Source organism: Dermacentor albipictus, chromosome 2 (genome assembly GCF_038994185.2).
Source record: "Dermacentor albipictus isolate Rhodes 1998 colony chromosome 2, USDA_Dalb.pri_finalv2, whole genome shotgun sequence".
Lineage (NCBI taxonomy): Eukaryota > Metazoa > Arthropoda > Arachnida > Ixodida > Ixodidae > Dermacentor > Dermacentor albipictus.
The window spans coordinates 43,165,647-43,186,081 of NC_091822.1; the positions used below are offsets into that span (position 1 = coordinate 43,165,647).

At 46.4% G+C, this 20,435-nt stretch overlaps 1 protein-coding gene across 3 annotated transcripts in view; it reads right to left on the minus strand.

Annotated features, from left to right (window-relative positions):
- Positions 1-11,788, minus strand: part of LOC135912774 (E3 ubiquitin-protein ligase MARCHF2-like) — a 38,411-nt gene extending 26,623 nt beyond the window's left edge. For 2 of the 3 annotated variants that reach the window (XM_070532851.1, XM_065445312.2), the window contains exons 1-2: positions 11,657-11,788; positions 8,129-8,403 (exon numbers count right to left, since the gene is read on the minus strand). In XM_070532851.1, coding sequence (XP_070388952.1) covers positions 8,129-8,377 — 249 coding nt within the window. In that variant the 5' untranslated portion in view covers positions 8,378-8,403; positions 11,657-11,788. The remainder of the gene's footprint in view (positions 1-8,128; positions 8,404-11,656) is intronic. The other variant, XM_065445313.2, reaches the window with a different exon arrangement.
- Positions 11,789-20,435: the final 8,647 nt, after the last annotated feature.

Genomic DNA, 20,435 nt, shown 5'->3' on the forward strand with positions numbered 1-20,435 from the left:
GGAATAGTTGCGCTCCGCGGGTGAGAGGAGCCTGCTGGCGTAAGCGATAACACGGTCGTTGCCGCGCTGGCGTTGTGCCAGTACTGCGCCAATTCCGTGACCGCTGGCATCAGTACGAACTTCGGTAGGCGCAGAAGGATCGAAATGGGCCAGAACGGGAGGCGTTGTGAGAACGTCGATTAGATGCGAGAATGCAGAGGCCTCGTTATCGCCCCACTGCAAAGGGGCGTCTTTTTTCAAAAGCTCGGTTAGTGGTCGTGCGATGGCCGCGAAATTTTTCACGAAACGGCGGAAGTAGGAACAAAGGCCGATGAAGCTGCGCACATCCTTGACACACTTCGGAACAGGAAAGTGCGTAACAGCATGGATCTTGCCTGGGTCCGGTTGCACTCCGTTCGCGTCAACGAGATGCCCAAGGACGGTAATCTGGCGACGGCCGAATTGGCACTTCGATGCGTTCAGTTGCAGACCGGCGCGACGAAAAACGTCCAGGACTGCCGAGAGGCGCTCGAGGTGCGTAGCGAACGTTGGGGAGAATACTATGACGTAGCACAGGCATATGGACCATTTGAAACCGTGAAGAAGGGAGTCCATCATGCGCTCAAAAGTGGCAGGAGCGTTACATAGACCAAACGGCATCACTTTGAATTGATAAAGACCGTCCGGAGTTACAAAAGCAGTCTTCTCACGGTCGAGATCGTCCACAGCAATCTGCCAGTAGCCGGAGCGGAGGTCAATAGAAGAGAAGTAGCGAGCACCATGGAGGCAGTCAAGGGCGTCATCGATCCGAGGTAGGGGATACACGTCCTTTTTGGTAACCCTGTTAAGGTGCCGATAATCCACGCAAAAGCGCCATGAGCCATCCTTCTTTTTTACCAGTACAACCGGTGACGCCCATGGACTACATGACGGTTCTATGATGTTATTGGCAAGCATTTTGCGAACTTCAGCGTGAATAACTTGACGCTCAACCGGTGACACTCGATACGGGCGGCGATGAATAGGAGGGGCATCGCCGGTATTAATGCGATGTTTAACAGTTGTAGTTTGGGCCAAAGGACGATCGTGAAAGTCAAAAATATCGTTGTAGGAAAACAGAACGCGGTAGAGCTCACGAGCGTGCTCGGACGGCATGTCGGGCGCAATCATTTTCTGTAAGTCGGCGATGGCGCAAGTTGTCGACTGAGATGGTAGAGGAGGATCGGCTGAATGGCTGTCTACCTCAATAGATGCTATTGAGTGGTCTTCGAATGAGCAAAGCTGGGCCAGAGACATCCCGCGTGGCAGCACTTGTGTCGTCAAGCCAAAATTGACAACGGGCAGGCAGACGCAATTAGCCGTAATAGATAAAACGGTATGAGGTACCGTGATCCCGTGTGTAAGGAGGACGTCTTGTATAGGAGCCGCGATATAGTGACCGTCGGGCACTGGTGGCGATGACACTAGGTCAACGTAAGTCAGTGCCGTAGGTGGCAAGCGAACAAAGTCGACGGAACTGAGGCGACTGGGGTGTGGTTCAGCGGGATCCAGAACAGGCAGGTCAAGGCGGAGAGTACTGGCGGAACAATCAATTAGAGCAGAATGTGCGGAGAGGAAGTCTAAGCCGAGGATGATGTCATGGGGACAGTGGGCGATGACCGTGAATAGCACGACTGTTGAGCGATCGGCGAAGAAGACGCGGGCGGCACACATACCAATTACGGGGGCTGTTCCGCCATCGGCGACACGGACAACAAGCGTCGTGGCGGGCGTGATTATTTTTCTCAGGCGGGTACGAAAGTCCGCGCTCATTACCGACAAATGCGCCCCAGTGTCTATAAGAGCAGATACAGGAACACCGTCGACTTGCACGTCAAGAAGGTTCAGATGAGTGGGCAACGTCAGTGGAGGATTTGGCGGCGTAGGGAGCAATGCAGCGTCACCTCGAGGCGCTGCATCATTCAGTTTTCCGGCTGGGAGCGGCGTCCGAAGGGAGTCGGCGAAAAGGAGCGACGGGGCTGGGGAGAGCGAGATTGTCGTCCTTGGGGCGAAGGTGAACGAGAATAGGGGCGGTTCGGCGCAGGAGAGTCGGTGGCGGCATTATCGGAGCGTGCGGCATAAGGACGAGAAGGGCCACCCGAGAGGCGAGAATAGGCAGTATAAGCAGACCGGGTCGGGGAAGTCCAGCGACTTCGACAGTGCCGAGAAATGTGCCCGATGCGACGGCAGTGAAAACAAATGGGCTTGTCGTCAGCAGTGTGCCATTCAGCTGGGTTGCGGAAACGTGGTGGGTAAGACGATGCGGGACGGGGCGGAATCGAAGAAGCCGGATGGGTATCAGGGTGATGGGCCGAGCAGATGGTGTGAAGGCCCATGTTTTCGAACTCCTGGCGGACAACTGCCTGGATCAGGAAAACCGTGACTGCCGGTGCGTTGGTGGGGCTGGAGTCGAAGGCAGCCGGATAGGCGGCCTAAATCTCACGCCGAACGATCTTGGTAATATCTCCGGTGTTGTTGGGACGAGGAGCGTCGGCACAGGAAGAAGTCGCTGGGGTGTTGGGCAAACGGGCAAACTGCTGATCGATACGTCTGCTTTTAGCGAGTTCCAGGCGGCGGCACTCGTTGATAACAGCATCCACCGTCGCGACGTTGTTGAACACGAGCAAGTTGTAGGCGTCATCGGCAATGCCTTTGAGGATGTGGGATACCTTGTCTGACTCAGGCATGTGTGCATCAACTTTGCGGCACAGAGCCAGGACGTCCTGAATGTACGTGACATAGGGCTCTGTTGACGTCTGCACACGGCCGGAAAGCGCCTTCTGCGCGGCAAGTTTGTGACCGTAGGGGTTGCCGAATAAGTCTCGGAGCTTTTGCTTGAACGAATCCCAACTGTTGAGCTCCTCTTCATGCGTCCGAAACCAAACTCGAGGTGTGCCACCGAGGTAAAATACTACGTTGGCGAGCATGATAGTAGGGTCCCACCGGTTATTGCGGCTGACGTGTTCGTACAGGCTGATCCAGTCGTCGACGTCGTCCCCATCTTTGCCCGAGAATACGCCAGGATCACGAGGAGCAGGGAGAGATGTAGGTCGTCGAAGTGGCAGGAGGGGTCGGAGGCGGCTGAGTCGAATTGTCGTCGCCGGGAGCCATGAAGCTAGGCTCGACGTACCGTCCACTGCGAAGCTCCGTGACGAGGTACAGGGAACGTCCACCTCCACCAGATATGTTACGTAGGAAGACGCAAATGAAAAGCTATATACAAGTATATTTACAACGTAATACGCCGCACTTGGCCAAGAGGCAACAGCCCGCGCTAGCCTCCAATCGTTGTCGTTGTCTTCGTACTGCTCGCCTCTTCGTCATCGGTAATACTATTCCGTAGCAATATCATCGATTTAAACGCAATGGTAATGAAGATCTTGAAGAAAGCATTGGAGATTTGGAGTTTAAATGACCACTTTAAGGCTTGGCTGCCTAATGATTCTTAATTACCTAAGCTCATTGTAAAATATATGTTCATTTCCTGAACGGTACAGCGAACGGTAATACCAAGTTGGTTGCATTCATGTAACTGACGCGTATATATTTCTTTCCCAATGGGCGCGACTTTGCTGAAACACCCTGTAAGCTCCCGTTGAAAAATATTTTGATAAAGCTTTCTTTGCTACTATCAAATAGAGGCGCCTAACAGTGTTTCCTCACTACTTCATTAACTTAGACTCTGAGTTTTACGTGTGAAAACCACTGCCTGATTAGAAGACACGCCATAGGGCTACAATGGATAAATTTTGATCACCCGAGGATCTTTACCGTGCACTCTATGCATGACACGTGGCATTTTTGCATTTTGTCCCCATGTAAATGCGGTCGCCGTCCGATGCAGCACTGATGCCGTACGATATCGACATCATCTTCGCTGCAATGAACGAGACAAGCGTAGTGGGAATCACGATGAGGCCAGCGCTGACAGAGCAGCCTGTACCGACAGAAACGGTCAAGATGAGGCTGTCATAGAGCTGGAAAGACAGTACGAGGCAACAGTACTGCAGCGAACTGATCAAAACACCCTTCGTGATAGATTCCAGCTATCAGCCAATAGCAGCCGTCTATGGGAGTCATGCCTATTACAACATAGGCAAGCCACCGGCAGCTTCGAAATGAATACGAAGAAGGTCTCGTTTCAAAAGATAGCCTTTGAGAAATGTGACTTAGTGCTCCGCTTGCGAGCTCCACGCGCCGCGATCGACAGCAAAATTTGGCCTAGATGCTCTCGGCAGCGTATTCTATCCGTGGAATGCGTTTTTTCACCAACTCCTGTCCCTTTCAACAGCTTCCCAATTCATTATCACTAATTCATTACATAAGCTCATTACATTAAATAATTTGAGTTACTCCAGAGTAAAGCCAACAACCCTAGGTTGGTTGAATTTTCCTAACTCACACGTGGATGTTTTTTTTTAAGTTTTGCCAACTTAGCTGATAGACCCTGTATACTTGCAAGCGGTAGCTAAACGAAAACGTCCTTCGCAAACACGATGTAAAGTTCAGTCAAGTGAATACCTATACGGCGCGTGGGCTCCGCGTTTCCTATGTAATTTCTGTTATCCCCAAAATATGTCTTTCTATACCTACACAGGCGCTACCAAATCCGGTCGGCAGAGGAGATGTGGCCAGATACAAAACACTCGCTCTCCTACTAAGATTTATATGCAGGTTAAAGATCTCCAGAATGTCAAAATTCTTTCGAAGTCCCCCATTACGACATGTCTCCGTATCGGACCCTAGTTGTGGCACGTACACCACCAAAATTTCATTGTAATTATTTTAGCCGGCATCTAGCGCCGCATTCTATCTGCCTATTAGGCCTGTGTGGCTGTCATTTTGTTGCACAAACATTCTACATTTACAGTGCAACTGACGATGGTCTGTTCCGGACCACCGTTAGTTGCACTTCGTTCCTCGAAGGGGCCGGACGCTTGCCAAGTGAGCTCACCAGTCGTGGTGTCTTAGCGGCTATGGCGTTTCGCTGCTAAGTGCAAGGTAGCGGGATCAAATCGTGGCCACGGCCGCTGCATTTAGATGGGGCGAATTGGGAAACCGTCCGTGTGCTTAGATTTAGGTGCACGTTAACGGATCTCAGGTGGTCAAAATTAATCCGGAATCCCCGTAGTAGCGCGTGCCTCAGACTTAGATCGTGGTTGTGACGCGCTCAACCCCTTTACACACACACACACACACACACACACACACACACACACACACACACACACACACACACACACTCACAGACACACACACACACACACACATATATATATATATATATATATATATATATATATATATACATATATATATATATATATATATATATATATATATATATATATATATATATATATATATATATGGCGTGAGCTCACGCCACGCGTATGTGGCGTAAGCTTCCAAAAAAAACACCTTGCAAAGTGGTGCACTTGGTTTACATCCTGAATACGGGACCTCAAAGGGGTGCGTCGTAATGCTAACGCATTTTGCACGAATTTATCGCTAAAGCGCCACTGAATTTTTTTTCTGGCTGCTCATCGACGCCGGCGTTTCGCGTTGCATTTTCACTGATGGTTTGGTCACACCGTCGCTTCAGTGCTATAACGGAGGTTGCGTTGCTTGCTGCTGCGTGTTTGAAATTTGATACCTGCCGTGCTGCTTCTCTCTGGTCGTCGCAGCCGCAATACGCGATTCATGAGGAACTCTCATTAAATGCTGTACTGTAATATTTTTCCGAAGCTACGAGAGTCGTGTGAATTCCACGGCGCGACATGATTAACTCGTCTTCTGCAGCGTGGGTGAAAGGCTTCTTTGTCTAGGTGCTGCCGAACTTGGTTCAACAAGAGAAGGAGCGGCTGCTGGGCTACCTGAACGACATCCGGTGGTCTGGCTGCCTTCCAGAAGCTTGGTTGAGGGCTCCCGTTGCGCCGGTCCTGAAGCCTAGAAAGTCCGCCAATGCATTCACCTCCTACAGGCCCGTCTCGCTAATCCTCAGCTGCGTAGATGGTGCTGTAGTCGTTGGCCTTGCGCGCCTTGAGTAGATCTCAGGGGCCCTCGACTTCCCGGTACAGCAGACCGGGTTCCGTCGTCACCAATGCCCAGCAGACTACACTGCTGAATCGCATAGATCCAGTCTGTCAGGAGGACGCCGGAGGATCTCGTGAAATGGCACTCGCGGAGCTTCTCTGCGCAGAAAGCGTCCTGAATGGCCTGGCTAACTTGGTCGTCGGGCGCTTTCTCAACGACCTTAGTGCGACGGGTTGCTTACAGCATTTCGTTACGGTCATCCTCCCGGGGTACATCCTTTGCGTAGGGATGACAAAACCGTTGAACTCTTTTTACACGATTTCTTGCAGTGTGCCGCTGGAATTCGTTCTGAGCCCCTTCTTTTTTAACTTGGCGCCTGGTGTCTCTCCCTTCAACCGTTCCGTAAGACCTCCGGCACGGCATTGGCACCTCCGTATACACCGACCATGTACTTTTGTAGACACGGGGTTCTAATAGGAGCCTTTCGAGCCATTTGGTCCTCCCTGCAGTGAGCTCTGGATGAGGTGACCGTTTACTTAGACGATTATTCTCCGAGTCACCTACGAAGACGTAAACCCTCCACCATCGTCGGGCAGTCCCGACGGCTCTTACCTGCTCCTCCTCATTATTTGGTCGTAACGGAGGCGCTCAGGCCCTGTGCACTGACCAAAAGCCAAACAAGTGCCGGCTGCGCCAGCGGCAGTCTCGTCTACACGTGATGAACAAACAGGAAGTACAAAATTACGAAAAGTAGTCGTTCTCGTGCTGACCTTGCTAGGGCCATGTTCGTATATATATATATATATATATATATATATATATATATATATATATATATATATATATACTATAACACTACCTCTATCGTTCACCATTGCGGCGCTTTACGAGTCACGGGGCTTGTCAAGTGTCACAAGCGCGCCGGGGGAGAATCGGTGAGCGACCGAGTACAACCAATATGTCAAGAACATTAGTCAACCGATCGCATCACAAAGTCTGCCAGATAATGGTTTCAATAACGTCATATTCCTAGCTCCATATGCCATGCTCAAGGAATGATATGACAAATAAAAGGCTCCAGTTAGCCCTAGGCCACAATTGAAGCACTCTAAAAAAGTTCAACTGACTGTGTGGGGTAATCTCTTCAGTTACATCCGAAAATGTTAACGTATGAGGTTAAAGATCCAATAACCTGCTTACTATTAATAAAGTGAAAAAGCATCAGAGTGAAATAAAAGTCTATTTCTTTTCATTTACAAGCACAATCGCTTCTTCTGCACGTTGTGTCTACGATTTCTATCAATAATAGCAACAGAACGGCTGCTAGCTCTGCTCAGTCGGATGGGAGCCCCCACCCGTTTGTTCTTCTTTATGGAACTTCCTCCTACTTGAGCATGTCTGCGAATGTAATTTGTGTATTTAATGTTTTATTACTCGGGAGTTGTAGATTACTTCGCCCTGGCATTTCGATGCGCTAGGTAACTCGCTCAGCTGATAGTTTGACTGTCTCGGAAGGCGGGAGGGATGCGCTGGAATACCAGACATGGAGGCATTTTGTTTGCCTCGAATAAATGAGATCGCCGGTGCATGCTTTGACAGAAAACAGCGCTAGAAGCAGGGCCAAAAGGAAACCGAGCTGTGTATTTCGTCTGCTTGTTCCTCTCACACGTTTATCACCGTTCCCATCCAGAGTTTCTTTTCATACGCAAAGCATCACTTTGACTAACACGTCCAACAGTTTCTAGCGTTTTGTGAACTTGTGTCTGTGTAACGTAGCCATGAGAGTGCTTGCAATTACGAAGCTGCAGTACTCTCTATTTACAGATTTCAGGGACTGAATTTCCGTGAGCACAGAGTGTGTAATTAATTTTTATGGCAATTTATCTTCTCGGCAAATTAGCGCGAGTCGAAGACGAGTGGTCATGACTCCCTCCTTAAAAACTCGTATGGCTCATGTGCAGTCTCTTAACGCAAAAAAGAAACATCAAACAAATATTACTTGGCTTATTGATAAACTTGAGCATCTGTTGGTAATCAACGCTATTAAAGCAACGCCACCAGTCACTGCACTCACGGCAGGCGTCCTGCGGATGTTGAACTTGGCGAGGCAGACGTTGCACTGGTCCGTTTTGCGCTGCCGCAGCCACTGTTCCAGGCAAGACTTGTGCGTGAGACCAATGGAGCCCTTGCAAGAGCATGGAGCCACGAGTGGTCCGCGTTCTTCGTTCGCATACTGGAAGCAAATGCGGCACACGGGGAGTGCGCTCTCCGGGCCGGCGATGCTTTCAGAGTGCACGGGATCAGCGTTGTTCTCGCTGGCCATCTGTTGACCGGTGCATGCGAGATATACTGCGTTCAGAGAACAACATAGTGTGCAGGTCAACAAAAAAAAAACTTCCTGTGGCTTAGCTAAGGTTAAGCCCAGGATGCGAAGCATACTAGCCTTTATTTTAACGCGACAGCGTTAAGGAGCTCGTGTCGCAGAAAAGCCGGTGTCGTCGGCGTCGGCTCAGGCGTGCGGCGCTTGCTCAGGCGCACATTTCGTTGTCGCGCCGAACGCTGCGTTGCTCGACGCTTACCGCGTCCGATGCGGGGCGCGTAGTCGCTGCGCCGTAGCAAAGCCACCTAGAAACAGTCTCTGTAGCACGCCGCAACCTTCGCTTCTCATTCCAACGAGCAGCTCTGTCTCCAGGAGGCATCTCACCTCGTGAGTGTCTAGCAGAGGCAAGCGCAGCTGCTTATATACCGCCGCGACGCCGCGAGCGACGGCGCGAGTTGGAGCCCCGTTTCTCCTCTGTCGTGACGTCACGGTGTCACGTGGTATTGAAGGCGACACCGCCGCGCCTGAGGAGCTGGGTTGAGCTCTAGTAATATGCTTCGCATAAAATCCGTGCTTGCTTTGACAAACAGTGCTAAGTAGCACTGAACATGGGACCAGGAAAGAAAAATAAATTCAGACTAGACAACACCCGAGTGCTCATTTGCTTTTCGGTTCTCTTGCCTACAGTGGTACTGTTTTTGACATTTGAAAAGTAAAATCAGATCTGCTGTGTAATTTCCTTCGCCTATTTACTGGCGTAGGAACCTACTGTTGAAGACAGAATTAGGTCACAGATGGTTCACTAATGCTAAGGCTGAAAATGGCATACCAAAATACATCGCTCTTATGGTACATAATTTTTTTACTGAGTTGCTCGCGGATATTCTTTTGTGACGTAGATGGAGCTCGTCTTTCACTCCAACTTCTTCCGGGGCTCCCCATGGTTGCTACGAAAGGTGGACAGCCCTAGCCAGCACAGTTCGTGATGCTTTTCGTAATGTTCAGCTTATTTATGTCAACTTAGGGTCAAATGCCTCCATCATGAGTTGCAAATATACCCTGCCTGGCATTTACTGATTAAATTCATGGGTATCAGATATAAAGTCGCCCGAAGACCTAATGCTCCGTCACGCGCAAATTCGCTACCTTTTCGTAGCCTGCATTCCGTTACTCCGGTTACTTTCTGCACCAAAATATTGGCCATCAGGCAAGTAACGACAGGCTGTCTGTTCCGGTTATCACGAACTGACCCCTGATTATCTGTTCTGCACATTACGTCACTTTCACAGCCACAATTCATTTTAACCTCAAAACAAATAACAAGAGCTCCCTTCTGCTCCAATCTATATTGTTATCTTCCCGTGGTACATTGATATACACCTAAATTTCCTTTTCTATCGTCTCTAAGTTTGCGTTGTATCCTCCAAGATTTCTACCTACGTACTAGCAATTATCCGGTTTTGATGAAATAGCATGGCAGCTACTATACCGCTTCTTTTTCAGGGATAACGACCTGTGTGAACAGTAAAGCCAGTTTCTTGCAGCCATGAAAACAAGCCAGAGAATCAATTTCTACGCATACAGCTCTTTCATGTCCTTGTCATAGTTCACTTTGGCTCAGGTTTTATCCCACCGTACGGTCTATGTATATGTTTGCTGGAGCTCCAGCTGGAGCGTCATCTTCAGAGTGATTTATTTTACGCCGACACATACAAAGTTGTGTGTTTATTCAGAGAGATTTTGTTCTTATACGACAAAGAATGAACCCTTTTGTGCAATAATAAAATCAATAAAGGGAAAATAAAGATACTTGGTATAATTGGGAAACTGTTGAGACAGAAGGTTCGAGCCATATTCGCATCAAATTTATCTGGTAAAGATCTCTTTCAGACTATCGTATAATGAAAAGTCACATGCGTAGTAATGTTTTCCCCAGCATTCTTTTAGAAATGTCTGTTGCCTTGCTTTCTTTCGCGTAATATCCAAGAACCTAGCATCCTCAGTACAATAGTTTTAGGCAAAAGCATTCAATGCTACAAACACGCTACACGCTAGACGGTACAACAAATTGGAATAGTATGACAAGAGTGTATGACAAACACAAATGACAGGTCATGACATGAATGTCATGAAGTGCGTGTCATGTACATCACGAAACAGCCACCTACGTCTTGGAATGTACCAAAATTGGCATAGCATGACAAGAGTGTATGACGTACGTAAATCATAGGTTATGACATGAATGTCATGACATGCGGGTCATATGGGTCATGAAACAGCCGCCTACGCCTTGGTATGTACCAAAATTGGCATAGGATGACAAGAATGTATGACGAACATAAATTAGCGGTCATGACATGCGTGTCATGTAAGTCATGAAACAGGCGCTTACGGCTTGCTGCTCTCAAGGTCGTTTCGTTAACGTTTTATGTACCAAAATTGGCATAGCTTGACAAGAGTGTACGGCGAACTTAAATCATAGGTCATCGCATGAATATTGCGATATGCGTGTCATGTACGCCATAAAGGAGCAGCCTGCGTCTTTGTGCTCTCAAGGTTTTGTTTCGTTAACTTGGTAGGCTCCCCCCCCCCCCCCCCCGCTGCTTCTTATTATATACCATAGGGCGCGAAATCTGCCGGCTTTCTTTTCTCTATGAACGCAGTGCTCCCCATTTCACACTGCCTACTTCGGAAGTTTACTTGGCCAAATTCGGTTTCGTACGCAACGGCGTGAGAGGATTTCAGCCTGCTCTGCAACAATTTTTGGCAGAATATTTCAATGTGACTCAGGTGTCGTGGAGCCATTCAGGCAATAAAGCATTTCGCAATTAGACCTGGTCGGGCAAACAAAAATTCACGTTGCTATGGCGAAGGGAAAGGACCAGTGACATGCGTGCGTCTGTCACTACTTTTATGCGCGCACAAGCTCGTGTATCCAGGCGTATCACACGGGGTACGTAGCAAATGGTCGCATTACTACGGTGGGGCGTCTCCTAAGCTGAATTCATCACCATCAACCTTGAGCATTCGTCTCCCCAGCTTGTAACACTAGAATACTGCTAAATCACAACCCTACTGATTATTTCAGCGGTGGCATGGCAAGCTTGTAATGCTAGAATACTACTAAAATAGGGAAAGAAATGATGGACCTTGCGATGTAACACAGTGAATAATTTTATGTCGGGCACTGTACGTCCGCCGCACAGAAAACGTCAGAGAGAGAGCGAGAGAGAGCAACATGTTTGGTGGTAACATAAATAGGAGAGCATGAGACTAGCTTACCAGTAGTGAGGTAGCAGCGAAGTTCCTTCCTGCAGAGATGCAAGAAACAACGTATGACCTTCACGAGCGACTACGTCTTCTTTTCCTCGGACTGAACACAGGCTGACGCCGAGTTGTTGTTGCGGCCTCAAATAATGGCTAATACCCACGAGGGCAATTGGTCACATTGGAGGCTATGAAAAGTAATGATGAGCTTTTGAAACTGTTGTCGCTCTTATTGTTGTCATTACGTTTAGTATAAATCACGTCCACACTTGAGGACTTGACCTAACTTAGCTCCTTTTTGTCGTTTCTTTTTCTTTCAAGTGGCATAATGAGAGGGAAAGCGAAGGAAGACGAACTCTCTTTATGGCACGCGCGTGGTAAGGGAATGGAAGATCTTGAGTCCTTATGAGTGAGAGGGCTAGAAAAGAAATAAAAAAGGAAAGTATATGTCTTGGGCGTGAAAGGAGAGCACTTGTAATTAGATGTGAGGTGACGTAAAATTTAATTAGGACTGTCTAGTGCGCACAAAGCATACCCTGGAGCTTGTAAGGCTAATCAGTGTTCCAAATTTTAGCAGAAATCAAATTCAAAGGCTAGCGCTGCTTATAGAAAAAAGGCACGATAGCTAAAGTGCTTCTCAGTGTTAGCGGTGCGGGAAAGCTTTTGTCCTCTTTCACATTGATCAAATATTATTTCATGTCTATATAATGGACATTCTAAATGATCAGGTTGAACCGTTATTCAGCATCGCAGTTGTCACAACAGTGATTAAGAGATTGTTCAAGGTTCAAGTAGTGTATCATTCGCGTATCTTTTGTACTCAAGGCAAGAGTTCGGTGTGGGGTTTGTTCAAATAATGTAGCAGTCTATCGTACCTTCGCGCTTCAGAATTATGAGGACGCTGAGCGATTCCCACAAGAGAACTGCGCCTAGAAGAGGATCGAGGAGAGACAGGGAAAACACACTAGGTGCGTGGATCGGCCACATTGGTCGGCGGGCTGTCTTTAACCAATCCAGGCACTATCGAAGTCATTCTTTTGCCATGCTATTATTGTCACTGTTGTCGTCGCCTTCGTAATCATACAGTAGCCGCTATAGCGCTGCCGTCACTCAAAACGCCATGTTTGTCATGCTGTCGTAGTCACGCCTCCTTGTGAAGCCATCGTAATCGCGTGGTCACCGTCATCGCACGACTGATGAAAAGAACACCATGCTTTTGTATTTTAGCTTGAAATTACTATGGTTTGTTTAACCTAAGGTAACGTTGTATTAACATGAATCTACCAATGTTTATAATTATGAGCTTCTAGTTGTACCACTCCCATCTCTAATGCCACTGGCCCTAAGGGTAACAGATATGAATAAATAAAATAAGTAAATAAATAACACCGGTGTCAGCTGGCGTCGCGTCCATGGTTGTCATCGCCGCCATGCCACCATGGTTATGTCAGAATTGCCACCGCTGTCGTCATCGTTACGCAGACATCACGTAGTTGTTCTTATTCAGTCATCGCCAAATCGTCGCCTTCATGCCATCAGGATGAAGCAGTCAGTGTCAGGCGGTCATCGTCATGCCCTTGTCCACATTGCGTCGTCATTAAGCTATGACGATACCATGACGAGCCATGATAGTGTCATGCTATTGTCAAACAGTCGTTTTCACGATTTCAAGACGAAACAGAAGATAGTACACGACATCTAAACGTCCATGCTAAACGGCACGCATGCTGAGAACTACATATGCGTTTAGGTGTGGCGCCACGTATCTAGAAGAATATAAAAATAAATCACCCATTCTATAGTGTATCTGCACGCGGCAGTAATATGAATGCAGTACCGACACAGTATCATGCGCAAAGCACTCAGAAGGCATGCATCGAAAATTTCGGTGGAAAATGAGCAAATACCCTTCACACCAACACGATGTGACGTTATCAAGCTTCCGCTGTAGAGTTCCCCGCGTAAGTTTTTACCTTTATAGTTCTGCTTTAGCCCTCACTAACCTCTGCTCTCTTTCGAATGAGTCCGAAACTGGGTTGTGTGACGTTTCGTTTTGCCGTCATTCTCAAATTTGATGACAACTGTCGCAAACGCACTTTGCCTACTCATGCCAGCCAGATTAAGCTTAACCTGTACGGGACTTCTGTCTTACTCGTGTGCGAACTCAAGGGGAGAGGGGGCGAGTGTACCGGTCATGAAGAATGCCGCAAGTAAAAGAAGAGGAACCGAAGGGCGAGCTGAAGGATAGAATAGCAGTTAGTCTGGGGAATAACTTGTTTTTGGTACGGCAGAGATTTGGTTGTCTCGTATACGACTTGGAACCTGTTCAAGGCGCCGGATTACGTTAGAATATATATGACATGCGGGAGTGTACACGCGCTTTACTCGTCGCCATCCCATGAGGGCCCCTCTTCCATTGAAAGGAGACTTTAAGCTCCTTAAGAAATAAATTAATGTTTTTTTTCCGCATTATGAGCGACCATTTTTCACGTTTTCATGTTTTTTTCCCGTAAGCCTCAAACGCGTGCGACGTGCAATCGTGAAATTCCACGTCGCACTTCGCACAGATTCGATAGAGGCTCATAAGATCGCTCGCAATCGTATTTATTTTCAATAGCAATCGCGTGCGATGCGTGGCAGTAGCAGTCGTAAACGGGTGATTCCACGAGAGATCAACGCCGGTGAAGTAATTCATATTTTAGATTCCACTGAATATATTATATTTTACACGCATATCACTCGGTAGCACAAAAGTGAATATTTTAGGAATAAGAAAATAGAGAAATTCTTCAGTGTGGAGGTGCCTATTTCATGCACAAGGGATTCTCACGTAAAGAAGGGTCAGCTAGCGCTGTTTGAGGCTTCTGTGCAAAACGGTAGTGTTTTAGAATAACTGGTTAATTTGCTATAATTTTCGAACGTTGCTATATTTACGCTTTTTATTACCTAAACTGTTCTGTATAGCGTTTTGAAATTTGATGGACTGTGAGACCTTTACCTATTCTACAGTTGTGTTGAATATTGTTGCTGCATCACAAATTACCATTTCTACAATTTGTATCTAACGTCAAGTTTTGACGAAAATCAACCCTATTTAAAAATAAAAAACATCGTCGATTTTTCTCACAATCTCGTAAACAGCTGTTCACAGGCACTTGAAAAAGAATATTTAGAAATATGTTGCATTATTTTGCTTGTAATGGCACTAGAGGTTGTAGAAATGAGAGCTTCGGCAAAATGCAGCGAGGTGCGAAGAAAAAGGGACATCTGGATAAAAACGTGCATAAGGATCTGACTTGCCTACACCTGACCATGATTGCTACCGAAAGGCAGTTATGATAGTTTTAGGCAGCTGGCAGCTGGCCTTGCGCCAACCAGCACCATCGCCACTCCCACCACCGCATCTCAGGTTATACAGCTTGTCCCACATAACTTCAGCCAATGTGTTCAAAATGAGGGCAATCCGAAAGCGAGTTGAACGAAATGAATAATGTTGGCACTGGCGTAGAGTTAATCAGGCTGTTTTTTTTTATTTTGCCCTTAACTAACGGAGTAGATATGTTTAATTAATCAACTTTTTAAGTATTGGTTGCACACCGTGTGATATGCGAAGTTGTAGAGCACCTTCAGAAACCTCACGATAAATTCTTTCCATCACGATATATCTTACGTGGTACTTTCTTCCGCGTTCCAACGAAAGCCCGCAAATATGAAAAAAATACCACGTGACGGGGCGCTTGCGCACTGTTATTGTGCTGCTCTCAAGCGTGCCATGGATGAACAAGATCGGCTACAGCGAGTCTGGCCCGCAACAGGGCGTTATGTCTGGTGTGGGTATCTGGGCACGGGGCTTTTATCACATGACAACGCAAATGGTGCTGCTGGCCGAGCGGCGCGGAAGCGATAAAGCGTCTGAGGAGACGAAAGAGAACACGAACATAGGTTTACGTTTTGTTGCTTGAAATGGGCAAGAGCTGGCAGCCTGCCGACGGAGTGTAATGCGGATCGGTGTGGAGGCGGCGTTAGGGCCGGAATGATTGTCCAGTGACCTTCAATCTAAAAAGCGCCCTTTGATTATAATGCGTGTTCAAAGAGGTCACCATCTGCTGCAATACAATTTGGCATCTCGTAGACATACTTTCTGAGGCATTCCTAATCATGGTATCAGGGATGTGGTTGCAGACTTGTCTTATTTTTTTCTTTTAGGTTCTCTGATGTGGTTGGTGTCCGGTATACTTGATCCTTGACGTAGCGCCAGATAGAGATATCGACAGCAGTTAAATCTGGCCACCGGGCCGTCCAAGCAATGGGCCCATGCCATACAGTCGACTGCTGTGCGAATACTTCATGCAGCCATTTTCAAACTTTGCTGCTGCCATGCGCGGGAGCACCATCAAGCTGATACCAAATATCATTGATCCTTGCCCCATCAAGGATATCGTTGACGTAGCTTTCACCTATAATCGTGTTATAAAAAACACGGTGCCAATGTTAGTGCCACCGTAATTTACACACATTAACAACCACTGATATTGGTGATGTGTCTTCAAAACATAGTGAAGGTTTTCATCACTCCAGTAGTGAGCGTTGTGGATGCTCACTTGGGCATTACGTGAGAAGATAGCTTCATCGGTCCACAGTATTTTGTTAACAAAGTCTGGGTCCCCTTTCGTCTTGATTATAATTCAGTTTGCAAAGGCCTGAAAAGGTGCATGCTGCACGTGGTACAGATGAAATTGCCTCTTCTTAAGTACTTTCCACACTAAAGACTTTGTCACTCCAGCTCCAGCCCCCACACTACGAACACTTGCATGTGGGTCTGAAGAAAACTTTGACAGAATGTCTGTCTCCACATCCTCGCCCAAGATTTAAGATTTATGTCGCTTCTTCGTAAAAGTCCCAGTCTGTCTCAGGGTTTCATATGTACGCACAATCATCATTGAGCTCAGACGCGTACCTGGATGCCAGCGTTAAATTGCTCGACTGGGCGCCTACTGTGTCCACTTGACGCACCTAGAGCCAAAAGCATATCCACTCTTTCCTCATTAGAGCAAGCCATATCTGCTCCTCAACGTTCGTAACAGCCAAATAGCATTTCTGTGGAGAACACGCAGGGATACGGGCGCCTGGGGAGCTCTGGATATGTACAGTTCGCTAAGATTGGTTCAGATGAGGTACACAACGTATGGTCTATATCCGGTAAATTGGAAGAGCCTGCGGGCGCTCTCTCTCACGGACTGACGCGCCGGTCATGGCGCAAAAGTGTGAAGCCAGACGCGGCCAACCGATACTGCGACCACGAAGCGATGCGCACGTGCGGGGTGCGAGGTCAATAAACAACGTCTGGTGGACAGTAAGTGTGAGAAGGAGAGCAGACGGGGCCAGTGCGACAAGAGTCATCGTCTGAAGAAGACATGCAGAATCTTCCTTGAATGTCTCCAATATTTTTTTTTCTACCATTAGTTGGTTTTGCCCCCGTGTGATTTATCCGCTGTTATTCGAGCCGTAACGTATAAAGTTGTAGCATCAACGTTCAATTCGAAAACTACTACAAGGTTATTCGTGTAATTCGCGCATTTCCTTTTCCTTCTTTCAAGCAGAATCAAAATTCTACTTTCGTCTTTTGTTTTTCGTGACCTAAGAAGCTTTAGCTCTTCGGCGCCGCTCGGCATGCAGCAGGCATTTGCGTTGTCATGTGACAAAAGCCGCATGCCCAGACACCTACACCAAACATAACGCCCTGTTGCGGGCCAGTCTCGCAGCAGCCGACCTTGTTCATCCATCGCACGCTTGAGAGCAGCACAAGAACAGTGCGCAAGCGCCCCGTCATGTAGTATTTTTTTTAATATTTCGCGGGCTTTCTTTGGAACGTGGTAGAATGTACCACATGAGATATATCGTGATGGAAACAATGTATTGAGAGGTTTCTCAAGCTGCTCTACAAGTTTGCGTATCACACTTCGTGTCTGCAGTCAATACTTAAAGAGTTGATGAATTATAGATGACTGCTCCGTTAGTAAAGGGGAAAGTAAAAAAAAAATAGCGTGAGTAACTATAGGCCAGGACCAACATTATGCATTCAGTTCAACTCGCGTCCGGAGTGCTTTTCATTTTCAATTCTTTGGATCAATTTACGTGCGACAACCTGCATAATGATGCTTATACAATGACCAGCACGACACTTTTAGAGCTATTTAGCTGTCATACATACTGTTACCTCTGTGCATTTACAGAGAGTTAACGGTTGATTCTGTAGCACACACGACATACAAATCTTCATTAACAGAAGGAACAAATTACCTACGCTGCTAGCTGCGCACAAATGCTGTTAAATAAAATGAGCAATGTAAAGGTTACGTTGACGCTTCTTTATTCCCACTAAAGCGAATAAATATTTTACCAAACGCACTTTTATGCATAAGTATTAACGATAATGCGATAACTGCCTTTTTGTCGCAATCATGGTCAAGTTAGGCAAGTCAGATCCTTATGGGAGTTCTTTTTATCCCAATGTCCCTTTTTCTCAGCACCTCGCTGCATTCTGGCCAAACTCATTTGTGCCACCTATATTGTAATTACAAACAAAATAATGCAACATGTTTTTAATATCCTTTTTCAAATGCCTGTGAATAGCTGTTTGCGACATTTTGAGAAAAATTTACGTTCAGTTTTTTTTCCATTTCGATTTCTAAATAGCATGCATTTTCGTGAAAACTTCACATTTGAGGCGACTTGTAAAAAATGTTAATTTGTGATATAGCAACAATATTCAGCACATTTGTTGAAGACGTTAACCTCTCCCAGTTGACCAAATTTAAAAGGGATACATTGATTGGTTTAGGTTATAAAAAATCGTAAATATAGCAACTTTAGAAGTTTGCAGCAAATTAAGCAGTTATTCTAAAACACTTCCCTTTTGCACGGAAGCCTCAAACAGTGCTAGCGGGCGCTTCCTTACGTCTATGTTTTACAGACAAAAATATATTCTTTGTAGTTCTTATATAATGTATTTCACATTGTTGAATATTTGCGAGGATGCCTTGTGCATGAAATAGGCGGCTCCGCACTGAATAATTTAGAATTTTTTTTCATCCTAAAATATTCATTTGACAAAGAAGTCACATTCACTTTCGTACTACCGAGTGATATGCGCATAAAACATAAAATGTTCGCTTGAATATAAAATATGAATTTTTTTACCCGTGTTGACCTCTCGTGGAATAACCCAAACGCAGCTGGCCGCAACAAGTAGGTTCATTTTCCGAATATAGAGACGTCGAAGGAAAACGCATCCGTGAAGGAGGGTTTCCTTCGGCATGGTGCTATTGCTGGAGTCATCTGATGCGTCGACGGCAGCCTCATTGCCACTATCGCGCCCATGCGGGGCCGTAAAGCCGCATTCATGTGTCGCAAGGGATGAAAATCGTCATGGCTTTTATGTTTCCTGAATGTTTCCCTCTTGTGAACTATATGATCTTTATGTTTCCTGGTCGTTCATGCGAACTTGAGGGAACATACTTTGCGTGTACCGCATGTTTATTCATCCTTTCTACAACTCGAGGAAATAAACTTAATCTTTCCTGTAGGATGTGTCCTGTGTGTTTACGGCAGGATGCTACCTTTGTGTGCACCCCATGTTACCTGATTATGAACTTCCTCGAGTGCGCATTCAAGTAACATAGAGTGCACACAGTGATTATCTTTTGACACATGCTACAGATAGATCATCTACCTGATAGATACATTGACTACTGGCTTATATAATTAAAAAATGGGTGTGCCTGCCTCCTCCCCCCCTATATATCTTATAGGGCCACGCGGCATCAACATACATAAATCAAAGCCTCGATCATGCAGCGAATTATCTCTCACAACGAATAATAATCGCGGTGCGGCTGGATACGTGGTACACGTGGCACAACGCGAAGTGTTCTATGGCTTGTGCTACATGAACCGAAAACAGGCGGACGCCTCCTGGGCCCGATCCGCCGCATTGCTGGGAGCATATATGAATATACAACTTACCATTTAAGTAGCTGTTGTCGGTGTTATATGGTTTCATGATAGCCTCATTACACGTAAATATCTAATACGTACGATACGATTGTATATATTACGCTCGTAAGATTTCTTTGCATCTGTCAGAGGGAAATACAGGCGCTGCCACCTCCAGAGCTGTACTGGAGCTGGCGCTAACTTTCACAACGTCAAATTTAGAATACCGTAAAATTGGATATTTATAGTGTTTGTGAAACTCTGAAGTGAAAAAAAAAAAGATACTTGAACATTGGGAGACGCTGCCACTGCTCCACTTCAAAACCGTGGCCTTTGAAGCACTTTTTGACATGCTGCTATTTCTACGCTACTTCTTTTTTCAGCCACTGGCCTTGATTTGACACCTTCCCTTTACTATCCATGAAGCCCCTATGAAAATGATTATATCCTTTATGTTTAATGTATGTTTCCCAATGGTCACATGAGGAAACGTCCTTTATGTTTCCTTCATGCTGAAATTTGACCACTGCTTTCTTGTTTCCTTCGTGTGTCCTACCTTTATGTATTCCTTATGTTACCGTACTTTATGTTTCTTCCATGTTGAAATTTGGTCACTGCTTTTATGTTTCCTTTATGTGTCCTTAATTTGTGTATCCTTAAGTAACCTTTCTATCCTTTGTACGCTGTGTATCCTTTGTATCTCCTTAAGTAACCTTGGTAGAGAAACTTGGGCACTGTTTTCATGCTTCCTTCATGTGTCCCATTTTTATGCGTCCTTTATGTGGCCCTAGTGATTAAA